This window comes from Oryx dammah, unplaced genomic scaffold (genome assembly GCF_014754425.2).
Source record: "Oryx dammah isolate SB20612 unplaced genomic scaffold, SCBI_Odam_1.1 HiC_scaffold_27, whole genome shotgun sequence".
In the NCBI taxonomy this organism is placed as follows: domain Eukaryota; kingdom Metazoa; phylum Chordata; class Mammalia; order Artiodactyla; family Bovidae; genus Oryx; species Oryx dammah.
Window position 1 is genome coordinate 58,995,395 of NW_024070211.1, and position 26,062 is coordinate 59,021,456.

Genomic DNA, 26,062 nt, shown 5'->3' on the forward strand with positions numbered 1-26,062 from the left:
TGTTGGGAAAGATTGAAGGCAGCAGGAGAAGGGGATGATGGGGGATGAGATGGTTGGATGGCATCACCAACTCAATGGACATGAATTTGAGTAAACTCTGGGAGTTGGTGATGGACAGGGAGGCTTGGCATGCTGAAGTTCATGGGGTAGCAAAGAGTCAGACACGACTGAGTGACTGAACTGAACTGAACTGATGGAGGTTCCTTAAAAAACTAAAAAAAGTTGCCACATAATCCAGCAATTTCACTCCTTCGTGTATAACTGGACAAAACTTTAATTCAAAAAGATACATGCACCCCAATATTCATAGCAGCACTATTCAGGTTATCCAAGACATGGAAGCCATTTAAATGCCCACTGACAGATGAATGGATAAAGAAGTTGTGGAACATATATACGATGGAATATTGGTCATAAAATGAAATAAACAATGCCATTTGCAGCAACATGGTTGGACATAGAGATTATCATACTAGGTAATGCAAGCCAGTGATGTGGCTTGCATGTGGCTCAGTGATAATCTACCTGCCAGTGCAGAGATGCTAAAGATGCAAGTTTGATCCCTGGGTCAGAAAGGTCCCCTGGAAAAGGACACAGCAACCCACTCCAGTATTCTTGCCTGGATAATCCCAGGGACAGAGGAGTCTAAGAGGCTATGGTCCATGGAGTTGCAAAGAATTGGACACGACTGAAGCAACAGCATACATGCATCATTTATATGCAGAATCTAAATTATGATACAAATGAACTTACTACAAAACAGAAACAGACTCATAGACACAGAGAACAGACTTGTGGTTGCCAAGGCAGAGGAAAGGTGGGAAGAAATGGATTGGAAGTTTGGGATTAGTAGTTGCAAACTAGTATATAGAGAATGAATAAACAAAGTCCTACTGTATAGCACAGGGAAGTCTATTTAATATCCTATGATAAAAACCATACCAGAAAAGAATATGAAAATAATAAAATATAACTGAAATCTGCACAATAGAAACTAACACAACATTGTATTTCAGTAAAATAAATTTTAAAAGTTAAAAATAAATAAATAAATGCCAGCCTGGGGATAAGGTATCCATGAGGAAAACTGAGGAGAAATATCAAGCATTACTTATTCTGTCAAGTTCATGGACATGAAGATCTGAAACAGTTACAGCAATGAGGCCGCTTCTTTGTGGTTCTAGCACAGACTATCGAAATAAAGTATGCTTAACTGTTAAGGAAGTAGAATTATTTGTTATATTAAATGATTTCTATCAAATAAGTTCATTCATTTATTCTTCCATTTATTCATTGGAGGATTCAATTCACTAACTGAGAACATGAAAATAGGGTATGTGTACAGCTGTGCAATAATTATCTAAAGTGCCTTCAACCAATACTTTTCACCTAGTTATAGGCATTCACTGGTGGGGAAAAGAAACTGGGATTTTTAAATTAACAATACTGTACATCTTTTTCTTTATGTTCAAATAATGGATTTGTTTTATGTTCAAACATGCATTTGATGATTGTTCATAAAAATCATACATTTTGAAAGTCAAATAGTATAGAAAGAGGTGAGGAAGCAACCCCTGACCTACTCCTTCATATTTCTAGGTCCTCCTCATATGTAGTTACTTTTAGTTCTGTGAGTTTTCTTCTTATTTTCCTTCAAATTTATTTTATTAAATATACTGCTAGTTCTTGACTTATAGATTTTAGACATTATATTATGCTTTCCCACACTGGACAATGAGTAATTCTCTTTCTTGCACCCTGATATCCCTATGTATATAAATATAAATATAAATATAAATATAAATAAAGTATATATATATTTTTTCTTTTCTTGTGTGCTCAGTTGTGTCCAACTCTTTTCAACACCATGGACAATAGCCCACCAGGCTCCTCTGTCAATGGAATTTTCCAGGCAAGAATCTGGAGTGGATTCCATTTCCTACTCCAGGGTATCTTCCTGATTCAGGGATTGAACCCACATCTCTTGCATCTCCCACATTTGCAGGCAGATTCTTTACCACTGTGCCACCTGGGAAGGCCATAGAAGTGTACTACTACACATTTTAGATAGGTTGCTTTTCAAAGTCTGTATTGTTGTATCTGATTTAAATATCACCCTTTGCTGGCATGTATCACTTGTGTGTTTTATATGAGTTCTCATATTAAAGCCTTATGTTGATATGTTTCATTCAAGGCCAAGTTTTCTCAACCTCAAGCCTATTGATATTTTTGACTAGATTATTCTGTTTGTGTGTGTGTCAGAGGGGGCAGTTTACTGCCCTGAATCTTTAGGATTTTTAGCAGCATCTCTAGCTTCTGTCCACTGTATACCAGTAACGCTCACTTCTCATCTTGACAACTAAAAATGCCTCATAATAATGCAAAAGCTTCCTGGGGGGGGGGGCAAAACCTCCTATCCAGTTGAGACCACTGGCCTACACTGTTGCTTACTAGGACTCCTGCATGCTGTTATCCTGAAATGACCTTGCTGCACTATACCAGATGATTGTTTCCTAGATCCCAAATCTGTCTTTTTTAAATACGGCTTTCTTTGGGTAGAGCACATTATGGTAAGCTCTACAATGGTCCCAATGATCCCTGCCTCCTAGTACCCATATGCAACCTCCTCCCACATCACAGGGTTCTATCTGTCCTTGCTGAGTTTAGGCTGTCAATTGGGGGGGAAAAAATGTACCACATGAGAGTTATGAGTTAACTGTTATTTAGGGCAAAATGAAGACTATAGCCTGGGAGACAGCTTATCAGCTCTGAGAAACTCCTCTGAAGAGGTGGGGTGGCAAGTCAATATTATATAAGATTTTATTGAAGTGGGGTATGTACAGTAAAGAATATATTTTGTCACAGGCTCATTGCTAGTAACATGGAGCAGATGTCACTCTTAATGATTTTAGTACTTTTTTAGATACTAGAAGATGCAAGAAATTTGGATCATAAACTATTCTGAAAATGTCCAACTATCTGAAGGGTCATTCTGCCAGCTTTTCCCAAAGCACAGAGTGCCTCACATCTTTTCTCCACACTGAAGTCCCTTTAGGAGTTGTTGAAGGTCACTGAGTGTAGGGCTCATGATTTGATCCTTGTAGAGGCAAATGGAAAGTGCCAAGTTTTAGTTGACACTGCTGTAAGAGATGTTGATTTCAATATGAAGTACACTTATTTTGTTTATCTACCCAATCTTTCTCTCTCCCCTCCTTCCTTTCCTCATTGTTTTCTCTGGGGGAAACCAACTGACTAAATTCAGGAATGATTGTTATATAACACTAGATAGTGATTTAATAAAGGTACCAAAACAGTTTTAAAGTACAATGCAAGATAACTCTGCCCTTTTATGTATGAATACATATTTATTTAGATCTTTGGATGAAAGATAGAGTCCTCCCTTAAAACTCAATTTCCCTTATAATTATGAATATGCATTTCCATTATCTTTGAACTTCCAGTGTTTCTGTTAAGAAGTCATATGAAAGTCTGAGTTTTAATTTCATTTTCAGCAAATTTGGGATTTTGCCTTTGTATGTCTTCTACTGTTCATTGTGCTATGTAGGGTAGTGAATATTCATGTGAGATTTCTTTTATCCTATAAAGTGTTTTCAATTATATCTTTGCTAATGGCCCTTCCCCAACTATTTTCTCTTTCTTGCAAATCATATTGGACATTTTCGGGGGTGGGGGATGATATGCTTTTAATGGAGGGAGGTACAAAATTTTGCTTCTTTTTCAGGAAAGGTTTTATTGGGGCCCCTACTGTAGCCATGGGAAAAGAGAACAACAAGTTCCCTTGTTGACAGTGGGTGAGTTGATTCCTTATACAGGGTGAGGAGTGTGTTCAGGGGTCAGGCTGGAAAAGTGGTTTAGGTGGTTTGCCCACCCCCTTAGTGGTACCATATACAGCAGACCTTGTATAGTACCCTGCTTTTGTTCCCAGTCCCCTACTATTGGTCCAGGTTCCTCAAAATGGCAGTTTTTTTCCTTGATCTCTTTTTAAATTTTTTGTCCAGAATTTGCCCCAACTGTGCAAGCATGCAGTTATTTTTGTGGAGAAGTTGGGTTCTTCTATGGAAAAAACTTCCCATCTTTTGCATGGTAAAAGAAAATCCTCACTATGAGCTCTTGAAAGAGGGCAAAAATAAAGCTAGTAATTCAGCTCCCACTGTACAGAATGTCACTTTATTTCTACCTTCGGCCCTGCATCTCTCTCAACCTTGCCCCCACAGCTTTGATCCCTATTGGTTCAATTCCTATAAGTTACACAATAAATCTCTAATCTCATGAGATGCAGGGGAAAGGAACTTACTTCCTTGGCAGAACACAGAAAAGTGGGCCAAAAGTCAACATCTCCCTGTACAAATTTAACACCATTTACCCCAACTTCATGTCTCAGTGCAGCCTCTATTGAACACAAACCAACCTGGGTCTGAACCTCCCCAGGATGCCTTCCTGCTAGTGTTAGCCTTCAAAGAGACCTGAAAGGAAGCAGTGTTAACCTCCATCTGTTGCCAATTTCCATCCTACCCTAAGCTCTCTCATTTGTCCTTTTTGTCTTTCAAAAATTTCAAAAATTTTAAATTTCTTTATGTCACAATGGAGCAGTTTAAGAAGAGGGTAACAATAAATTTGTGCCTTTGTACTTCACAGTCAAATAAGAGCCTGCCCTTGTTACATGGGATTTTTCTGAAAATTTTTTTCAGAAAAGTTTTGCTGAGCCCTATTCCCTATTATTAATAATAATTATAAATTCACTTGCTCTCAAGAGGGAACACCCCCCATGCACTATTTCACTTCGAAATTTCAATTGGGAGTGAATGCCAAGCTTAGCTGGCTAGTCTCAGTTCTGGGTCTTCAGCTAGTCCCTGCAACTTGCATCATAGAAAGTGGCATCAGTAAGGAATGTTATTTTTTCCACTTGATAGCCCTGTGTGTTTCGGTGTGCACCACAATGTAGTTTGCCAAATATGAGAGATACCTGGCAATGTCTTTTGTTGGCAGTGCATTACCAAATATTCCAGTGGGGTTTTAGCACTCCTCTCACTTTGCCCCATCATTTCTATCTGGCCCATCTGTTTTTATATTACCATTTTTACATTAAAGTATAATCAATTTACATTATTGTGTTAGTTCAGGTGTTTAGCAAAGAGATTAAGTTTTACATACACATACACACACAGACACACATATATATATGTTATTTTTCAGATTATTTTCTATTATAGGCTATTACAAGAAATAGAATATAATCCCCTGTGCTAGGTCCTTGTTGTTTATCTATTTTATATATATTCGTGAGTATATGTTAAAAGTTCTAATTAATCTCCACCCATATCCTCTGGTATACATAAGTTTGTTTTCTATGTGCATCTATTTCTGTTTTGTAAATAAGTTCATTTCTATCATTTGTTTTAGATTCCAGATATAAACAATATCATATGATAGTTGTCTTTCTCTGTCTGACTTATTTCACTTAATAATATAATCTCTAGGCCTTCCTTTAAATACAGTCCCATAAGCAAGGTGCTGTAGAGTGAATACAGCTTTCATGACAGTGCACACACGTTAAATGAAAGCTAAAGTAAATATCAAAGAGAAACTGACAGGTTCTTGAGAGTGGTGTACACAATTCGAGGAGAGGTCAGAGCATAGAGCAAAACAGTTTATAAAAGAAAAGATTAGCCTAGCAGTGTTAGATTTTCAGCCCCACTAGTTCAGCTGTGTGTTCTTGAACAAGTCATTTAACTTTTCTGTGCCTAAGTATTCTCATCTATAAATGGAAAAATGACACAGACTCCATAGCTGTCAGATAAGAATTAAATGAATGAATGTATGTAGACTGCTAAACTTGCAGCTCCACACACATTAAGTACTTTATAAAATTGGCTGCTACTAACTGTATTCTAGTCGAGAGGTTGAGGGAGGTTTCTTGAGGACTGTGGTGGGAATTTAAACTGGACTCTGAGGTTTAGAACTTGTTCACTATTCCCCTCACTTTGGTGCTAGACAGAGGATCCAGTTTCCAGAGCCTTCATTTCTAAGCATCAAGAGGTCAAGCTACTTATTAAAGTGGGAACACATTTTCAATAACTTTAAATTAAGAGCAATAATGATAATCTAAGACTGACTGGCTGAACAAAAGGTAATTAACTGCACAGAAAACTGAATGAGCCCTGGGCTTGGGCCTTCTGCTGAATTTGTTCCACATCTCGAGATAAAAGTATTTACAGGTCAAGTGGTCAAAGGAGAATAAAAACATGTCTTTTATCTGAGAAAAGCTTTCTTCGCACTGACTTTAACTACTTTCTTAGTCTATAAGCCTCTAATTAGAGTTTCTCAACCCTCTCCATTAGGCTTTAAAAAAAGAGAATCAAGGGGGCGCAGTCATCAGCCAGCTCCTTGGTCTGTTTAGTAATAACTCTTCTTTGTCTTTATCCCACATTTTTCATCTGATTTTCTTCAGAACCTTTACAAACAGGATCTCATTAATCCTCAAGAACACTGCTGTGAGACCCTTGACCACTGCAATTATCCCAAATTTACAGATGAAGAAACCAAGGCACTCAGTGCAGGTCTTTCCTCTCCTTACCAGCAATGAAGCCTAAGAGCAGATATTATTTCTCTCGATTCTCACACTAAACACACTCATGACAGTTGTAAGCAACCAGCCTTGATGAAATAAACAATTACTCATTTCCTGGAACACTTCTGAAGAGTAGTTTAAACTTGGAAAGTACAAAAGTGAGAAAACCAAAGAAGCCTCCACAAAAAGATAATCAAAGCAAGACAGGTCCACAGAGCCTAGCTGCCCAAACAAGCTGCCACTCACAGGTATATTACAGGGAACAGAGTAGGATCTCAGGAAAAGCATTTTAAAAGACATTAATAGAATTTATATTTATATTCATGCCCATAATCACTAAGGTGTTTTCTGGATGTCCTGGGAGGACTTGTCCTCTCTCTTCAATATGTTGTTGTTCAGCCACTAAATCATGTCCAACTCTTTGCAACCTCATGGACTGCAGCACACCAGGCTTCCTTGTCTTTCACCATATCCCAGAGTTTGCTCAAACTCATGTCCATTGAGTTAGTGATGCCATCCAATTATTTCATCCTCTGTTGCCTTCTTCTCCTCTTGTCTTCAACCTTTCCCAGCATCAGGGTCTTTTCCAGTGAGCTGGCTCTTGGCATCAGGTCACCAAAGTACTAGAGCTTCAGCTTCAGCATTAGTCCTTCCGATGAATATTAAGGGTTGATTTTCCTTAGGACTGATTAGTTTGATCTCCTTGCTATACAAGGGACTCTCAAGAGTCTTCTCCAACACAACAGTTCAAAAACATCAATTCTTTTGCACTCAGCCTTCTTTATGGTCCAATTCTCATATTTATACATGACTACTGAAAAACCATAGCTTTGACTATACAGACCATTGTTGGCAAAGTGATGTCTGTAAACATATAAAGTCTCCTCATGGAGCCTATGGTAGTCTTTGATTATCACCCAACACTTACTAAGTACAACCGTCTTTCTCCTACTAGACTCAAAATACATATTCCATCCAAGAATACTGAGGCCAACTATATGCTAGGTACTCTGTTAGGTGTTAACATTATGAAAATCGACTGTATATGGAAACTAACCTCAAGAATCACCCAGAAGCCAGTTACACCATATTAATTTTTTTTTTCACTTTTCAGCATCAAGGACAGTTTGTCCAGCTCATGATAGTCATTAGGGACTGAAAGTTTGTATTCCCCTCAAATTCATATGTTGAAGCCCTAATCCTCAGTGTGGCTGTATTTGGAGATGGACCCTCTAAGGAAGTAATTATGGTTAAATGAAATTACAAGAGTTGAGCAACGATCTAATAGGAAAAAAATGCTTTTATAGAGGAGACAGTGTAGAGCCCCTCCACTCCTCTCTCCTCTCTTTTACTGAGGAAAGGCCATGTGATCCTACAGCAAGAAAGTGGTGTCTGCAACTAAACAGATGACTCCCCACCAGACATTAACCCTGCTGGCACACTAATCTCAGATGTTCAGTCTCCAGAACTGTGAGAAAATGCAGTTCTGAAGATGGAGCCATCCAGTTTGCAACATTTTGTTATGGCCGCCCCAGCTTCCAGTAGGTATTCAATAGATGTTTGTAGATTGAATTGTATTTTCTTATTTTTGTTCATCTTACTTCCATGTTAGTTTTTGATTACCTCTCTTCTCAAGGGCTTGGCACACAGAGTCAGTAGCTGCCATTCCCTCTATTTTGATTTCTTAGACACTGGCACAGGCTGTTCAGCCCACTCCACAATCCGAGGGGTTGGAGGAGTGGGAGGGCATTTCCTAGGTACTTAACTGTGTCTCTCCAGCTGTGTCCTGCTGGGACTGGTCTTTCAGGATGAAGAACTGTCTTCATCCATCCTATGCATATACCTTGCTCTTTTGTTTTATTTTGATTTTTTCCTCTCTCTTTCTTTTAGAAACATCAGATAAGTTTCTCATGGTCTCATTCAGAGGGCATTTGAGAAAGTCATTCTTAAAGTTTTTTGTTTTTTTTTTTTCTTTCTGATGTCATGTTTTTGTACATCAAAAGCTGCCATCTGCGCCTGGTGACAGCAGTTCATGTGAAGGGTGGGCACCCATGTCTCATCTTTTTCCTTCCTCAGGGGAATGCCCAATTCATCAGGTACTCTGACTCTAGCAAATGAACAATGTTTATGTCCTCTTTGTATTCAAATTGCATCCAAGTTATCTTGAAGCCTACAGTTCACATGCATGCTCACCCAAGCATGCAGATAGTTCATATTATTTTGTAATCATGAGTAAGAAAATACACGGTGTTTTGTGCTTTACAGTCTATGCAGCCCATACTCTTACATCATCTCATTTATCTTTACCGTAGACTGATTGAGCTTCTATAAGAAAATATTGTAGACTGAATAACCCAAAAAACATTTTTTTTTTTTTTCCTCACGGTCCCGGAGGCCAGCAAAACCCAGGAGCCAGTCAATTCAGTTTCTAATAAGAAGTCTATTCGTGGTTCACAGACAACCACCTTCTCACAGGGCAGTGATAGAAAGATAGAGAGAGATAGGGATGGGGAGAAAGAGAAAGAGGAGAGAAAGAGGATGAGAGAAAGGTCTGGTTTGGCACTAATACTATCAGATCAGGGTTCCCCCTTATAGCCTCATTTAACCTCATTATCTCATTATTCTAAATACAAACACAGTAGAGTCAGGTCTTTAACATGCCTTTTTATGGGGACATGATTCAGTCCAGAGTATTAATAATCCTCAAGGACTTCTGAGCACACCACAAAAACATTAAGCCCCTACAACAAAGACTAAAGGCCTAAGAATCATGACCAAAATTCAGTTTTGTCACAGCTCCATTTCTCCTCTCAGGCCCACCCCACGGCATGGTGGACTAACTGAATAATAATACTGGAGACACCATTTGCTCCTGCCTGTATCACTGTCCTTCCTCTAGAGGAAGTGACTTCTCAAGGTCACAGTCATATTATTGTGATGCAGAGGATAGAGGTCCAGTAGGACCTGGTATCTCCAAGCAAGAAATGACTGGAAAGCTCAGAAATGTAGCAAATGAGCCAACCCAAACAAAGTCAGGGTGATATAACAAGACGGGAATTTTAAATTCCAAGCAGCAAAGTGTTGTTTGATACAAGCCCAGAGATAAAAGCAATCGGGGTTTAGTAAGGCCAAGAAGACATGCTTTCAGAAGAATGCTTTTCTCAAGCTGTTTATCAGAATTCTTGTGACTGAGGAATCTCAAGCATATGTCAAAGACAGGGTGATGGGGGTAGATGAAACTTTGAAAGTCTCCCTTGAGAAAGTAGCCATAGTAGCCCTGGCTACAGCTATTGAGGATTGTACTTTGAAGACACCCTCTCGGGATTCCTTTTCATCCCTATCTCCAGTGAGTAAGTCTGTTCCAAAGGTGAAGTGTCTGGGTTCATCATTATTCCCTCCAAGCTGTGTTCAATCACAAATGCAGACAGTGCATCTTATGAATATATTGACATATGGTAAAAAAAGAAAAAAATGATAAAAAGAAATTGCCAAAGGAAAGTCAGATAGATATACCATTTGGTGCTGGAGGGCATCTGAGGAGCCAGAGGGAAGGTGACCTGGAGTCCTGTTTGGATTTTGTGCAGAAGTAATTTCACCCCAGATTGATGGTCTTAAAACGATCACACATTTTTAATTTATTTTTTTTAAACCTGCCATCAAAGAGTCGAGAAGAACAGATGATAAAAGAGTAAAAATGGGAATTGATTGGTTAAAAAATATTTCATAAGTACTGGGAATATTTTTTTTTGTTAAGTAATTTTCTTTATTTTTAATTTTTATTTTTACTTTATTTTGCTTTACAATACTGTCTTCGTTTTGCCATACATTGACATGAGTCAGCCACGGGTGTACATGAGTTCCCAATCCTGAACCTCCCTCCCACCTCCCACCCCATATCATCTCTCTGGATCATCCCCGTGCACCAGCCCCAGGCATCCTGTATTCTGTATCGAACATAGTACTTGGAATAAAAAGGAGAAAATGAGGAACAATCAAAACAACTTATTTTATTAACAAGTATGTCATGTAAAGAACACTGCCATCTTTCAGGGACCAATTTAAGAGTCACTACCTCCACGAAGGGTTTTCTGACCCTACCTCCCAGGAAGACTTGCTCACTCTACCTGAAACCGGCCTCTATGCTAGCCATGACACATGACACATTGTTGCCTTTGTTTGCTTTTTACTTCGTCACTAGACTAGGCTGGTTAAGGGCAGGACAAGATCTTGTATATCTCTGTCTCTCCTACACATGAAATAGTGTCTGCCACAAGGAGGTGCTCTGTGAATATTTGTTAAATGACAAGTATGAAGGAGAACTTCCTGGTACTGAAGGAAGGCAGAGCCATCACTCAATAAAATGCTGTGAAAGTTAAATGTCTCTTTAGAACATTCTCATCTTCTGTAAACTCTTTTCCTCCTTCAACTGCTCCCTTTCCTCCAATTGCCATTGCCTGTGGTCCCAAACCCCAGGTTCTGGAAGCACAGTTGCTTTCTATTTCCTAAGGACTCTCTGACCCCAGAATGTCTCCCTTTCTGCCTCTGTTCTGCCATCTCAGAAATTAAAATCCTTTTCTTCCTTTAGGAAGAACCTATTTTCATTTGAAAAGACAGCAATAGCTTAACCTGAATGTCTTTAATTGGAGAAAATTCAAGAACAATGATAAAGGACAAAGGAGAATTCTAAAACTGCCAGATTAAACCCTGCCAGGGAGAAATTTACAAGCATGGCTTTGAATTCCATTGTTCTGTCTCCTGGATGCCCTTATTAAATACATTTGCAAGCCAGGAATTTGTTCAGTATTTATACAGCTCATCTACTGGTCTCCAGGCCCTGGCTTCTTAACCCAGAGTGCCAAAATTGAAGCCATTTTGTATGACGTTGGCCATGGGCATTTTCTTTCTCTTGGGAACAAAGAAAGACTCATTTTAAGAGTGACCCTCTCCTCATAATTTCCACTATATTCCCAAAGGTATCTTAAATCAAAGAAAGGTTAAGAAAGCTGTCCTAACAGAAAACATTCCCCTCCACCTCAGAAGGTGTGAATCAATCCTATTATAAAATCCTTTCCATTGCTGTACACCTGAAACTACACAACACTGTAAATCAACTATACACCAACAAAAAAGTTTTTAAATTCCTGCCAGAGACTCTCTCAAATTAACTGTCTTTGCTTTCCTAATTGCTATTCCAAAGTTTACTATCTTTGCTGCCCTACTCTTTCTTCTTCTTTTTTTTTAATCTGTAAGAATTCTTTACTTCCATTAATATTTTTGGAGGCATATTTTACACTGAAATGTATCAAAGTTGTATTAGCAATATTTCTAATTTGCTACGATTCAGTGTTCTCCTTATCTTTCACTGGCAATGAGATTAGTGACCTAATGAAGAGCCTAAGCTACTCCATCTTGTAAAAGAGCTCCATTTTGCAAAGGTACCGGGCAAACAGACTTAGACTTTGGATATTGCCTAAACTTGCCCCACTGTGCAAGAGCCAGCCAGCCCTTAGGTTAAACCTCCTGACTTTAAGTTCAAGAATTTGTGATTTACCTTGGAAGTAATTATTTACCTTTGTGATTTACCTTGGAAGTAATGATTTACTGTGGAAGTAAAAAAACCAATCAGAAATCCACACACAACCCTATAGAAGAGGGTAACCAATCAGTAGTCCTTCAGCCTGAACACCACCTTTTTTACCCTTTCACCTGAATATTCCCTATAAAAGCAGTGTAACTCCAAACTCGGGGCTCCTCTCCTTAGCCACTGCGTTGGTAACGGTGGGATCCCCAGCTCGAGCTTGGTAATAAAAACTCTCTTGTTTTTGCATCGGATACAGGCTCCCTGTTGGTCATTGGGAGATTTCACGACTTGGGCATAACACTAATACTATGAACATACTGGGAATACATTGTAGGAACCCTTGTTTTCCCAAAATAAATCTCTTTTTATTGATGTTGCTGTGGAAGAAATGAAGGTAATAATAAAACCTTGGCTAGTTGGGTTACTATTTACAAAGCTGCAGTAATAATAATTGTGTACAAATAAAATATAGTATTTTCTAATATCAGTAGCACATCTCTACACAGTAATTCATCTTTCTTAATAACAGCTTTATGAAGGAGACAGGTATTATTCTCTATGACTAAGTGAAGTAAGTTAGACAGAAAGACAGATATTATATCATATGATATAACTTATAAGTGGAACCTAAAAGAATAATACAAATGCACTTATTTAAAAACTAGAAACAGACTCAGAAAACAAACTTATGGTTACAAAAGTGGAAATGGGGGGAGGAATAAATTAGGAGTTTGGGACTAACAGATGCACCCCACTGTGTGTTTTATACTACTACTATTTTATACTGTGCATCAAATAGATACACAACAAGGACCTACTGTACAGCACAGGGAACTATATTTGATGTCTTGTAATAATCTATAATGGAAGGGAATCTGAAAAGAATAAATATATGACTATGCCTAACTAAATTACTTTGTTGAATACTGAAACTAGCACAACATTGTAAATCAACTATTTGTTATTATTTAGTCACTAAGTCACGTCTGACTTTTTTGCAACCCCAATATAAAATTAAAGAAAAATATTAAAGAATGCTATTAACTTAAAGAATGTGTGTGTACTGAGTTGCTTCAGTTGTCTCTGACTCTTCACAACCCTATGGATAGTGGCCCACCAAGATCCTCTGTCCATGGGGTTCTCCAGGCAAGAACACTGGAGTGGGTTACCATTTTCTTTTGCAAGGGATCTTCCCTACTCAGGGATCAAACCCAAGTATCTTAAGTCTCCTGCATTGGCAGGTGGGTTCATTACCACTAGCACCACCTGGGAAGCCCAACTTATAGAATACCAATTCTTAACTCCTTATACAAGCATTTCCAAGTATATGAATGAAGCTCTAGTAAAAAGAAATACAAATGTGAGACTACATAGACGCGGAAAAGAGAATCACAAAACCTAAAACTTGCCAAGAAATTAAGAGGTTATTTTTCTCTGCCATCCACTGCTAGAGTTATTATAGTTTCTCTAACAAACCATGTAATTATTTTTTGAAGACCTCCAATGACAAACACTGTCACACAATGTGTTTTGTTGTTGTTTATTTGCTAAGTCATGTCCGACTCTTTTGTGACCCCATGAACTGTAGCCTGCCAGGCTCCTCTGTACATGGGATTTTCCAGGCAAGAATACTGAAGTGTGTTGTCATTTCCTTTTTCAGGGTATCTTCCTGACCCAGGGATCTAACTTGCATCTCCTGCATTGGCAAGTGGATTCTTTACCAGGTATATTACTCTACAGTTATAATCTCTGAATTTTTAGTAAATTCATCCTTAAAGTTAGGCAAAATCTAACTTACAGCTAGATTGCTTGAAAATCTGGGCAACTGAACTCCCTTTATCTAGATTGTCTTTGAAAAAGTTGAAGGTTGTGTTTGAGTCTCTCTTCTTTCTTGTTTTGAGACAGCACTGTATACTGCATTCTGCTTATTTTGGTCAGTCTCCCTAGGTCCTGATCCTGTGCAGGAGGACTAGTAATGACCCAGAGACACAGCAATCCCACTCCTGGACACATACCTAGATTAAACCATAATTCAAAAAGACACATACACTCTTACATTCAGAGCAACACTATTTACAATAGTCAGGGCATGGAACCAACCTAAATGTCCATCAAGAGATGAATGAATAAAGAAGATGTGATATGTATAAACAAAACAATATTACTCAGACATAAAATATAATGGAATTGGGTAATTTGTAGAGATGTGAATGGACCTAGAGTCTGTCATACAGAGTGAAATATCAGGAAAATAAAACAAATATCATATATTAATACTGCTGCTACTGCTAAGTCACTTCAGTCGTGTCTGACTCTGTGCGACCCCATAGACGGCAGTCCACCAGGCTCCCCCGTCTCTGTGATTCTCCAGGCAAGAACACTGGAGTTTGTTGCCATTTCCTTCTCCAATGCATGAAAGTGAAAAGTGAAAGGGAAGTCACTCAGTCGTATCTGACTCTTAGCGACCCTATCGACTGCAGCCTACCAGGCTCCTTCGTCCATAGGATTTTCCAGGCAAGAGTACTGGAGTGGGGTGCCATTGCCTTCTCCGTATATTAATACATGTATGTTTAATGTAGAAAAATGGTACAGATGAACCTATTTGTAGGGCAGGAATAGAGACTCAGATGTAGAGAATGAACTAGTGGACACAGGGGTGGAAGGGAGGGTGGGATGAACTGAAAGAGTAGCATTAAGATATGACTAGGGGAAACCTGTTTTATAGCACAGGGAACTCAGCTTGGTTGTCTCTGATGACTCAGAGGATTGGGATTGTGGAGATGAGAGGGAGGTCCCATAGGAAGGGGATATATGTATGCGTGTATTCCATTCATTTTTTTGTACAACATTGTAAAGCAGCTATGCCTCGGTTAGAAAAAAAGAATGAATGAAAGAGCACACATCTTAGTTGTTTCTCTGTAGGAAAAAGAGATAGCAGGAAATGTCCAGCATCCTGAATCACTGAGTCTTCCAGCGCTTCAACAAGAGTTTCCTAGAACCTTGGGGTGGGATGAGGTGTAAGTGGGGAATACTAATTCTCTGAAACTGAGTGAGGGAAGGGAGAACACTCTATTACTAACCACAGCTTGGAAATCCATTTCCTATATATTTGAGTGACCTGTAAGACTTTTACACCAGCCCTGAGATTTAAGCTTAAGCCAACAAACACGGCATATGTATCTCTTTGCTTCCAGCACTTAGCCAGGGTTTCAAGCATGTAAATGCCTTTAGGGTAGGTAGAGCTTTCAGTGAAGTGAGGCTTTAGAGTATAAGAAAATAGAGGTTAAGAAAGAATTCATGATTGCCTTCCAACCAACAAGGACCTAGTATATAGAACAGGGAACTATATTCAATATTTTATAAGAACCAATAAGGTAAAATAATCTGAATATAATAGATAATGTATAGCACAGGGAATTATACTCAATATTTTATAATAACCTATAAGGGAAAAGAATCTGAAAATAATAGATATGTATATATAACTGGGCTTCCCTGATGGCTCAGAGAGTAAGAATTCACATGAAGTGAAGGAAACCCAGGCTCAATCTCTGAGTCAGGATGATCCCCCGGAGATGGGAATGGCCACCCACTCCAGTATTCTTACCCGGAGATTTCTATGGATAGAGGAGCCTGATGGGCTACAGTCCATGGGGTCTCAAAGAGTCGGACACGAATAAGTGACTAACAATTTAATTACTGAAAAGTGTTTAATATATAACTGAATCACTATGTAGGACACCTGAAACTAACACAACATTTTAAACCACCTACAATTCAACTATTAAAAAAAAGTCTTCCCAATTAAGTTTATTTAAAATGTGCTGCTTTTCAAGCAATTTATTAATATATATATATATATATATATATATAACATTTTCAATTTATCGCTTAGGCTTCAGACTATCTACTAGAGTTTAGGAGGAAGGACTGAAACCCAGCTCTTCTTACTGTGATATTTTAAGCAAGTGATTGAATGTCTGTCTACATGCCTTAGGGCTTCTCTGGTGACTCAGTGGTAAATCCTCAGACAGAGGAGCCTGGTGAGCTAGTCTATGGGGTCACAAAAGAGTTGGACTTGAGTTAGTGACAAAAGAACAAAGAACAACAACTATATGCATTAGTTTCTACAACCCTAAGATACTGATTATATTAATACCACAAATCACACAGGATTATTAGGCCTAAGTGATCTTTACATTAATTATATTAATTAATTAATTAGAATAGTGCCCAGGTGTACAGTTCAATATATGTATATATAAATAATAAAGTATGCAAAGTAATAGATATATAATCTGATATAGATATTTTTGATATGCATTATCTGTATCCATAAGCAAGTGTACCTAAGCAGGTATTAATGTGCCCATAGAACCATAGCCAAAAGATGCTTTGGAGGAAATCTTTCATCTCTGTAATCATCTGACTATAATTCAGTCACATCAGAGGAGAATGATCTAGTTTAGAGGAAAGATTACTGATTATCCAGAGACCCAGCATCTGGTCCCAGCTGTCATGAGTTAGCTGGCTGGCCTAACTCATGGTTAATCAGTTAATCCATGCCTCCGTGTCCTCAGCCAGCCTTATTGACCTTACAAAGATATTTATAGTGGCAAGATTTAAAAACTGACATGTTGCTATAATGGTCCTAATCATATAAAATCTGCTAATAAAAAAGAGGTCTATTAACATGTAATGTTTTCCTTTTCTCTTGTCTCTTAAGAGACTTTGTTGACCATTCATTATCCCTATTTCTCTCTTTTTTCTTCCCTTCCATGTTGCTTTTAGAATGAATGAGTCCTTTAGAGTTAGCCATTGTTACTATTGTAAATCAGGCCCGATTCAACCCATGGTCTGAATATTATTCTTAGTTTTCTGTGTCATAAAAAACTGGAAAGCAAGATGATACATAGAAGAATAAATCCAAGGAAAATAGAGGAAGAGAAATTTCTAGAGTTTCCATCTAAGGTCTAGAGAGGGCGCAGAGTGTATCCCTGGCTTCTTGTATGCCACCCTCCCCACCCCCATAGTCCATCCCTGTGGTGGATGGTCCAAAAGCCCAAACTCATCTCACTATATAGCAGGTTACAAGAGAAGAAAGACATTCTCGATCATGACAAAGAATTCCTTGAGAACACAATATGTGGCTCTCCACCTCTGCCCTCTTGGACTGTCCTAATCACGCTCTAGGATTTTGATCTCAAAGTGTCCTTGGCCATGACTACATAAATGATTCTCATCACTGCAGGGTAGAATTAAGTCATATGAGGAGGAAACCTGATTTCTGTTAACAGACATTAAAATGTTCAATGTTGGTGTCCATCAACATTCCTTGTATGAATTGGATTTTCATCCCTTTATTATTCTAATCTTTGAATATTTCATTTTGCCCACATTCTTTCCAACACCTGATTCCCGGCACCCAGCCCCATACTCCACAAGGTTATGACTCACTTATATTGCTTCTCTTTAAGACCAAGGCAATCACCTTGTATTAAAACAGCCTGCATTTATGCCAATTGTTTTAACAGCCCTCAGTAAAGGATCATGCAGCATAGATGATAGGATACATGTGATGCGTGTCCTTCTGAAATTCAGATATGCTGATGATCTCCTTTATTCCTAATTGATTCCAGCACAGAATAAATACTAAAGAATGACTGCTACATAGTTAAAGTAAATTAAAAACAATGCCTTTGCAACTTCAGCAGAGAATTGACACAGGTCCTGAGTACCAATGCAACTCATTAGGTAAAGCACAACCAAAGGTTGGTCTGGAGATCTGGAAATAAGCTGCCCAGTGGGACCAAATTAAAACTGAAATTATGCAGAGTTCTGGAGGGCATGAACTGGCCCTCCAGTCCAGAATGACACTCCACAGGCTTCATGCAATCGAAACTCACCATTCTTGCAGAGCAGGACAGCCAGGAAGTCCTGAGAAGAATTGATATATAGCAAGAGGCTGGGTGCCTGGGCTGTCACAAAGCTCAATGCAATGTTTTCTTTGGATAGGGCTGCATCTGCGTAAATCGCTGAAGAAGAGAGGCTCACATTCTTGGTCACTGGGTAGGGTTCTTGAAACATGTAAGTTACTGAAGTGCCAGCCTCAAAAACAGCAGAAACCTCTGCAAAATATCAGAGAGGAAAGCACACACTGAAACATTCAGGAGAGTCATCATTGCTTGTTTACTCCTTCTTTCCTACACATCGGTCACTGTGTGACGATTACATGAATTATAGAATATGCTTCCCATAATAATTTTAAAGCGGCAGAAATCATCATTCCTATTTACAAAGCAGAAACATGAGGCTTGCCGGGGTCAATCACCTTGAACAAGTTTGCATGGCTAGAAGAGAAAGCTCAGATGTTCATTGTGAAATGTAGGTCTGGTTTCACATATATTTGCAGAATAACTACCATGTGCCAGGTTGATTTCTTTAGAAACAAAGATGAAATGTCCCTACCTCCTGCACAGTAGAAATAAATTGTGTTGGGATTATCTTCCCTTCAAAACTAAAATCCTTACAATTTGTATGTTTTTCTCATGGGTTGGGAGGATGTTGAGTGGGCACAAAACTACTGAGAGTAGGATACTGGGAGAGAAAGTAATTCACTATGGTATTGCAAAAAGTGTGAGGACCAACAGAAATGGAGGAGAAGAAATCCATGGAAACAGTAGGAAAGGCACAGGTATCCAACTCCTGGATCAATTATTTTATTTTACTTATTTAAGTGAAGGATAGTTGATTTACAATATTGTGTTAGTTTCAGGTGTACAACACAGTGATTCAGTTATACATATATGTGTATCTATTCTTTTCAAATTCTTTTCCCTTATAGGTTTTTCCAAAATATTGAGTATAGTTCCCTGATATACAATAGGTCTTTGTTGGTTAAAGAAAAACATGTTAATCTATATTAACATGATTAATTTCTCTTTTTCCTGAATGATAGGTTGACTATCCCCATGAAATTCTCTGATTGAATCAGTGGCACCTAGAACACAAATAATCTGGCTTTTGTGTTCTAATTCCACTGCAGATTTGTTCTACTTTTGTGAAAATTCTATAACAGTCTGTAATGGTGTCAAAAGAAAATTAAAGTGGCATATTTATGCATATTGCTTAGCAGGTTGGGAATACTGGTTCCTTCTTCTCTAAAAGTTCAAGAGAAAGTGTTTTGTATGTCTCATGCAGATTAGAATAGCATCAGTACTCCTCATTACAGAGATATACACAGAAACTGGTAACTGGGAGGATTCTAGCTGATCATCAGCTTGATTTAAGCATGTTTCTTCTTCTTTTTTTTCAAGCTCTTTTCATAAGTGAATCTTTTCAGGGACATGTGGCCTGCATTTTGAGCTACTATCTTCTAGTTAAAATAGTAATGGCCTTTATGGGATGTTTGTGTGTGTGTTCAAATATAAGTGTAATTCAGATCATTCTGTATATTAAATACTAAGAATATTAAATAAGCATTCATATTACATTTTTCTTTATACTTAGGACAGTAAATTAAAATGAAAAACACTTTTTAAACTAGAGTTTTCCTATCAAATTTCTCTTTCCTCCTCCCCTAGCCTCAGTTATAACTATTTTATTACTAAGACATTGTGAATTTCAATTTAAATTCAGCAAAACACATGAATTTGATTTATTCCCTGTTTCTTTTCTTTTATAATCTAAGAGTTTGAGTTCTCTGATCATATTTAAGCCCTCTGATTAATCTGAACACCTGAAACCAGTGGGCTAAATGTCAGAAAAGTCTTCACTTGAAGGTGATTATTATTAATAATTAATTATTATGATGATGATAAAACTCTAGGATCACAATAACCAACATTGGCAACATCCTTTCAGCACCTACATCATGGAAAGGACTGTGCTGATTAGATTTGCAGAAGACAGAACACATGTGAAAAGAAATGAGACTGATGGAATATGGCCTTGGATATGATGTGTGAATGACAAAGACAGTGAATCCCAGAGGCGGAGCCTTCTGTGACCAGGAGTAGCCTGAGAAGAACTGAAAGAAGAGCTTGGTAATGGCAAGGTCTGAAAGTGCGTAAGGAATTCAGAGGAGGTGCTAGGAAATAAGGTGACGCTGGAGAGAACTTGTGCCCCTGGTAGCCTCGGAGCAGGTTAACCTAGGCCTGGACCCTGGTGCTATGACCTTCTCCTGCTCTCTCAACCTCAGGCCAACAAAAACAGGAATGAATTCAATCTCAAGGTGAGGAGAAGGGTTGGGAGAAAGGATGCAAAGGAACAGCACATAGTAGGAATTCAATAAACAACTGGTCTTAATAATAGAAATAGATTTAGAATTAGAGTAAGTATAAAGATTAGGCCTTAATGAATAGGCTAGCAGTGCTATAGAATCAGTCAGGCTGTACTTGATTTAGAAAAACTTCAAACAAACTGAAAATAAATGAAAGAAATGAGAATTTGAATGCTGAGTGGATATTTTACAGTATTCAAAATCATTAAAATTTTCTTATTAATATCAGCCTGTGGATACATGCTTTTATGAGTTCTTATCTTTTAATAATTCATATTATAATGTTTACAGAAGAACTTATGTGATACCTGGAATTTGCTTCACTATAATAAAAGAGGAGGAGGGATGATAGCTTATAGATGAAATAACAATGATCATGAGTTAATAACAGTTGGAGCTAAGTAAGGGATGCCTGGAAGTTCTGGAACCTCTATACTGCAGTACATAATTTAATTTTTCTGCAATAAAAAGTAAAAAAAAAAATACATGTTGGCAGGACGGTATATATCGTATCATTTTTTCAGTAAGTTTTTGACAATTGCTAAATTGCTAAATATATGTATACTGTTTTTCACTGAAATTCCATTAATAAGGGAATAATCAATACATATGCTTATCTGGAAGAAACACAAGCTGGAATCAAGATTGCCAGGAGAAATATCAATAACCTCAGATATGCAGATGACACCACCCTTATGGCAGAAAGTGAAGAGGAGCTAAAAAGCCTCTTGATGAAAGTGAAAGAGGAGAGTGAAAAAGTTGGCTTAAAGCTCAACATTCAGAAAACGAAGATCATGGCATCCAGTCTCATCACTTCATGGGAAATAGATGAGGAAACAGTGTCAGACTTTATTTTTGTGGGGCTCCAATATCACTGTAGATGGTGACTGCAGCCATGAAATTAAAAGATGCTTACTCCTTGGAAGAAAAGTTATGACCAACCTAGATAGCACATTCAAAAGCAGAGACATTACTTTGTCGACTAAGGTCCGTCTAGTCAAGGCTATGGTTTTTTCCTGTGGTCATGTATGGATGTGATATTTGGACTGTGAAGAAGGCTGAGCGCCGAAGAATTGATGCGTTTGAACTGTGGCGTTGGAGAAGACTCTTGAGAGTCCCTTGGACTGCAAGGAGATCCAACCAGTCCATTCTGAAAGAGATCAACCCTGGGATTTCTTTGGAGGGAGTGATGCTGAAGCTGAAACTCTAGTACTTTGGCCACCTCATGGGAAGAGTTGACTCATTGGAAAAGACTCTGATGCTGGGAGGGATTGGGGGCAGGAGGAGAAGGGAACGACCCAGGATGAGATGGCTGGATGGTATCATGGACTCAATGGACATGAGTCTGGGTGAACTCTGGGGGATGGTGATGGACAGGGAGGCCTGGCGTGCTGCGATTCATGGGGTCACAAAGAGTCGGACACAACTGAGCTACTGAACTGAACTGAACTGATGCTTATCATAGCATTGTGAAAGTGAAGTTGCTCAGTCGTGTCTGACCTTTTGCGACCCCATGGACTGTAGCCTACCAGGTTCCTCCTTCCATGGGATTTTCCAGGCAAGAGTACTGGAGTGGGTTGCCATTTCATTCTCCAGGGGATTTTCCTGACCCAGGGATTGAACCCAGGTCTCCTGCATTGCAGGCAGACACTTTACCATCTGAGCCACCAGGGAAGTTCTACAGCATTATATGTGTACAAAATTTGGGCTAATCTAAAATAATGATGATACATTATTTGGGATGATTATTCCCAAATAATGATATGGGCAATTTACTGACACTTTATATGCCAGGCATGATCTCAATTGCTTTGTGAAGTGTTTGTTAAATTTCCATGGCAGAAATTCACAAAGAATTTCTAAATTTTTCACATACTACTTGTGACAACACCATGGAATCATGAGGTTGAATTACACAACCAGCATCAAACAGTGTAGACTGTAGGTGAGACAGAATTCTGAACACAGGTAGGTCTGGTACCAGAGTCTGACAATCACTTCAGTAACATGCTCCAGTGATAGAATGGGTTAAATACACAGAAGCCATTCCACCAGATAGAATATACTACAATCATTAAAACTGAATTATATAAGAATGCTTATTAAAAACATTAGATAATATATTTGGAATTCTATTCGAAAATATACTCAGAAATCTAGAAAAATAAAAACCAATCTTATCATTCAAAAACAACTACCAAAAAGAAAATCCAATTTTCTTGTATTTCTTTCCTTTGTATTTACTGTAGTTGAGAAATTCTATCTATTCCATTTTATTAACATATTATGGAGTGCTAATAGTTGTGCAACTTTGTAAATATAGTAAAAAAAAAACTGAATTGCACATTTTAGAAGCATACATTTTGGGTATGTAAATTATATCTCAATAATAAAAAAAAAGAGAAGCACACAAACAAAACAATAAAAAACCTTACATATTTGAATCCTATTTTTTATTGTTTTGTTTGTATGTTTCTCTCTGTTTTTTTTTTAATTCAGGAAGCAACAGTTAGAACTGGACATGGAACAACATACTGGTTCCAAATAAGAAAAGGAGTACATCAAGGCTGTATACTGTCACCCTGCTTATTTAACTTCTATGCAGACTATATCATGAGAAACGCTGGGCTGGAAGAAGCACAAGCTGGAATCAAGATTGCCAGGAGAAATATCAATAACCTCAGATATGCAGATGACAACACCCTTATGGCAGAAAGTGAAGAGGAACTAAAAAGCCTCTTGATGACAGTGAAAGTAAAGAGTGAAAAAGTTGGCTTAAAGCTCAACATTCAGAAAACAAAGATCATGGCATCTGGCCCCATCACTTCATGAGAAATAGATGAGGAAACAGTGGAAACAGTGTCAGACTTAACTTGGGGGGCTCCAAAATCACTGTAGATGGTGACTGCAGCCATGAAATTAAAAGATGCTTACTCCTTGGAAGAAAAGTTATGACCAGCCTAGACAGCATATTGAAAAGCAGAGAGATTACTTTGCCAACAAAGGTCCATCTAGTCAAGGCTATGTTTTTCCAGTGGTCATGTATAGATATGAGAGTTGGACTGTGAAGAAACCTGAGCACTGAAGAACTGATGTTTTTGAACTGTGGTGTTGAAGACTCTTGAGAGTCCCTTGGACTGCAAGGAGATCCAACCAGTCCATTCTGAAGGAGATCAGCCCTGGGATTTCTTTGGAAGGAATGATGCTAAAGCTGAAACTCCAGTATTTTGGCCACCTCATGAGAAGAGTTGACTCATTGGAAAAGACTCTGATGCTGGGAGGGATTGGGGGCAGGAGGAGAAGGGCTTGACAGAGGATGAGATGGCTGGATGGCATCACTGACTTGATGGATGTGAGTCTGAGTGAACTGCAGGAGTTGGTGATGGACAGGGAGACCTGGCATGCTGCAATTCATGGGGTCTCAAAGAGTCAGACATGACTGAGTGACTGAACTGACTGAACTGACTGACCACATTCTTGTGGTAATAGGATGAAATTAGGGTCAAAAATGTAAGTCACTAAACCAATATGACTGTCAGAGTTCTCATATGTTAAATGCAATATTACTTCTTCCTTCATACCTTGGGCATAAGGAATAAAAGCTGCAGTCCATAAATCGTAGCTAATTTGTGATTATTACTTGTTTATTTCCAGATCAGAAACATAAAATGGGTCAATAGATGCTGGTTCTAGGGCAGTCACTGGTCATGGACAAATGTTCTTAATTCCACCCTAGATACTTCCAAGATTTGCATCCCCTAAAATATACATGGAAGGTTAGCATACAAGCCTCCTCCAATAGAGAACAGCCTTGTCTAGGACAATCTTGGAGCTAAGGGTTCCCATTTCACTCCGAAGCCACATTTCCCAGAGTCAACTGACATGGCTCAAATATGTGGATAGAAGGTTCATCTTACATACTTTGCAACTGCAGAATATAAAGGGAATTATTTCCTTAGATTTATGAGATAGGGAGAAAGTTCACAAACAGTGAAATATGAAGCAAGCCGAAAAGGCTAAGTACGTATTTGTCCATTTTTCTTATAGATCACACTAAAACGTGGGAAGAGAGCACAGCAGATATTTCAACAAATACAATCAAAAGATGCGCTGACATGGACAGAAGATAATGAATAGGAGTTGTTTCAGAGAAAGGAACCAATGGGAAATTAGGCTAAACTTAGAGTGAGATGATCTATGAGATGTTTGAAAAATGTCTCTGGAGAAATGCATAGAGTTCTCTCATTTTTCTTTATATTTTATTTTTTTCCCAAACAAACACTTGGTTATAGATCTTGTAAAATAATGCTAGCAGATTTTAGTGAGTTGGGCTTGATAGTGTTTATTCTCCATTTGCTTCTTCGAGCATGTAGAGCCAGTCTAAGGGTGCCATTCCAAATTTCAGGGGAAATTATTCCACAGACTTCCACCAATGTTAAAACCCAGGAGCTCACATGAACAGCCTACCAACACAGGACTTGCTTTAGTTCAGTCTTCCATGCAGGCCTGCCACTCTGCTGGCCCTAAAATTTGTACCAGTAATTTTCTCCCAAGGAGCACAATGCTTTCCAGTAACAACAAGCAAATGATTCAAACTAACTGGGGAGGAGGCCAGCATCAATGAATGAAGAGCTTAAATTACAGTCTTTTAAAAAGAACATTCAGTGGGTTTTTTTCCTATTATTTTTAAATTCTAAGAGTAAGTTGAATGAAATAAAACATTGTTTGTTACTGGTGCTTGAAAGATGTGTTTTCATGAACTGATGAGAATTATTTGTAATTCCTATCATTGTTTGTATGTAAATGGTGTTTCACAGTGATTAAAATATTTTATTTTAATAGTTTAAATGCTGCTCTTGAACTAATGCTTACATTCTTTGTCCAACAATCTTTATTTTCCATCAATAGAATAAACTTTAGAAGAGTCTGCAAAGATTGATAGTAGACCAAATCGTTTGTCCTTCTAGTTGAAAAATACTAGGTATTGATACTGAATCATGAATTTTTATAGTTTGTAGTCAGTTTTAATTTATCTAGAGAATTTACACCATAAGCCTCATTCCTTGTTCAAGTGTGTGTATCCAACATGGTTAGCTTTTGCCAATGAAATTAATTTATAGGATTAGGAAAGAGTGTGGAAAGGTACTAGGGAAGGGGTTCTGATGCCTGTGCTCCATTCTCAGTCCCCTAGGAACTAAATGTGAATCTTTGGGTAAAGCTTTTAAAGCCTCAGACACCACTCATGTCACCTGCAGAATTGAGAGATTTTATTTTTTTTAAATACATGATATGGATTTTATTAACTTACCTATACACTCCCTATTGTAAAAATGATTCAGGATGGCTTCAAGGTCATTAAAGATTTTCCAGGGCTAGATTCTATGATTATTTGATCACATTTGTGGATAAAGAAATTGGAATTAGGAAAGTTAGTACAACAGAAATGACAGGCCATGTCTCCCAGGGCTCAGCTGGCTCTAGGCCACATCAAGTGTGTTTTCCTGTTACTATCTATCCTATTCAACTGTACTGCCAGTATCCACACACATGCTGTTGCTGCTGCTGCTGCTGCTGCTGCTGCTGCTAAATCTCTTCAGTTGTGTCTGACTCT

At 38.2% G+C, this 26,062-nt stretch overlaps 1 protein-coding gene across 6 annotated transcripts in view; it reads right to left on the minus strand.

Moving 5' to 3' along the window:
- CNTNAP5 (contactin associated protein family member 5) overlaps positions 1 to 26,062 on the minus strand; it is a 1,071,087-nt gene that overhangs the window by 137,170 nt on the left and 907,855 nt on the right. For all 6 annotated transcript variants that reach the window (XM_040228920.1, XM_040228919.1, XM_040228922.1 and 3 more), the window contains one exon: positions 18,077 to 18,298. In XM_040228920.1, coding sequence (XP_040084854.1) covers positions 18,077 to 18,298 — 222 coding nt within the window. The remainder of the gene's footprint in view (positions 1 to 18,076; positions 18,299 to 26,062) is intronic.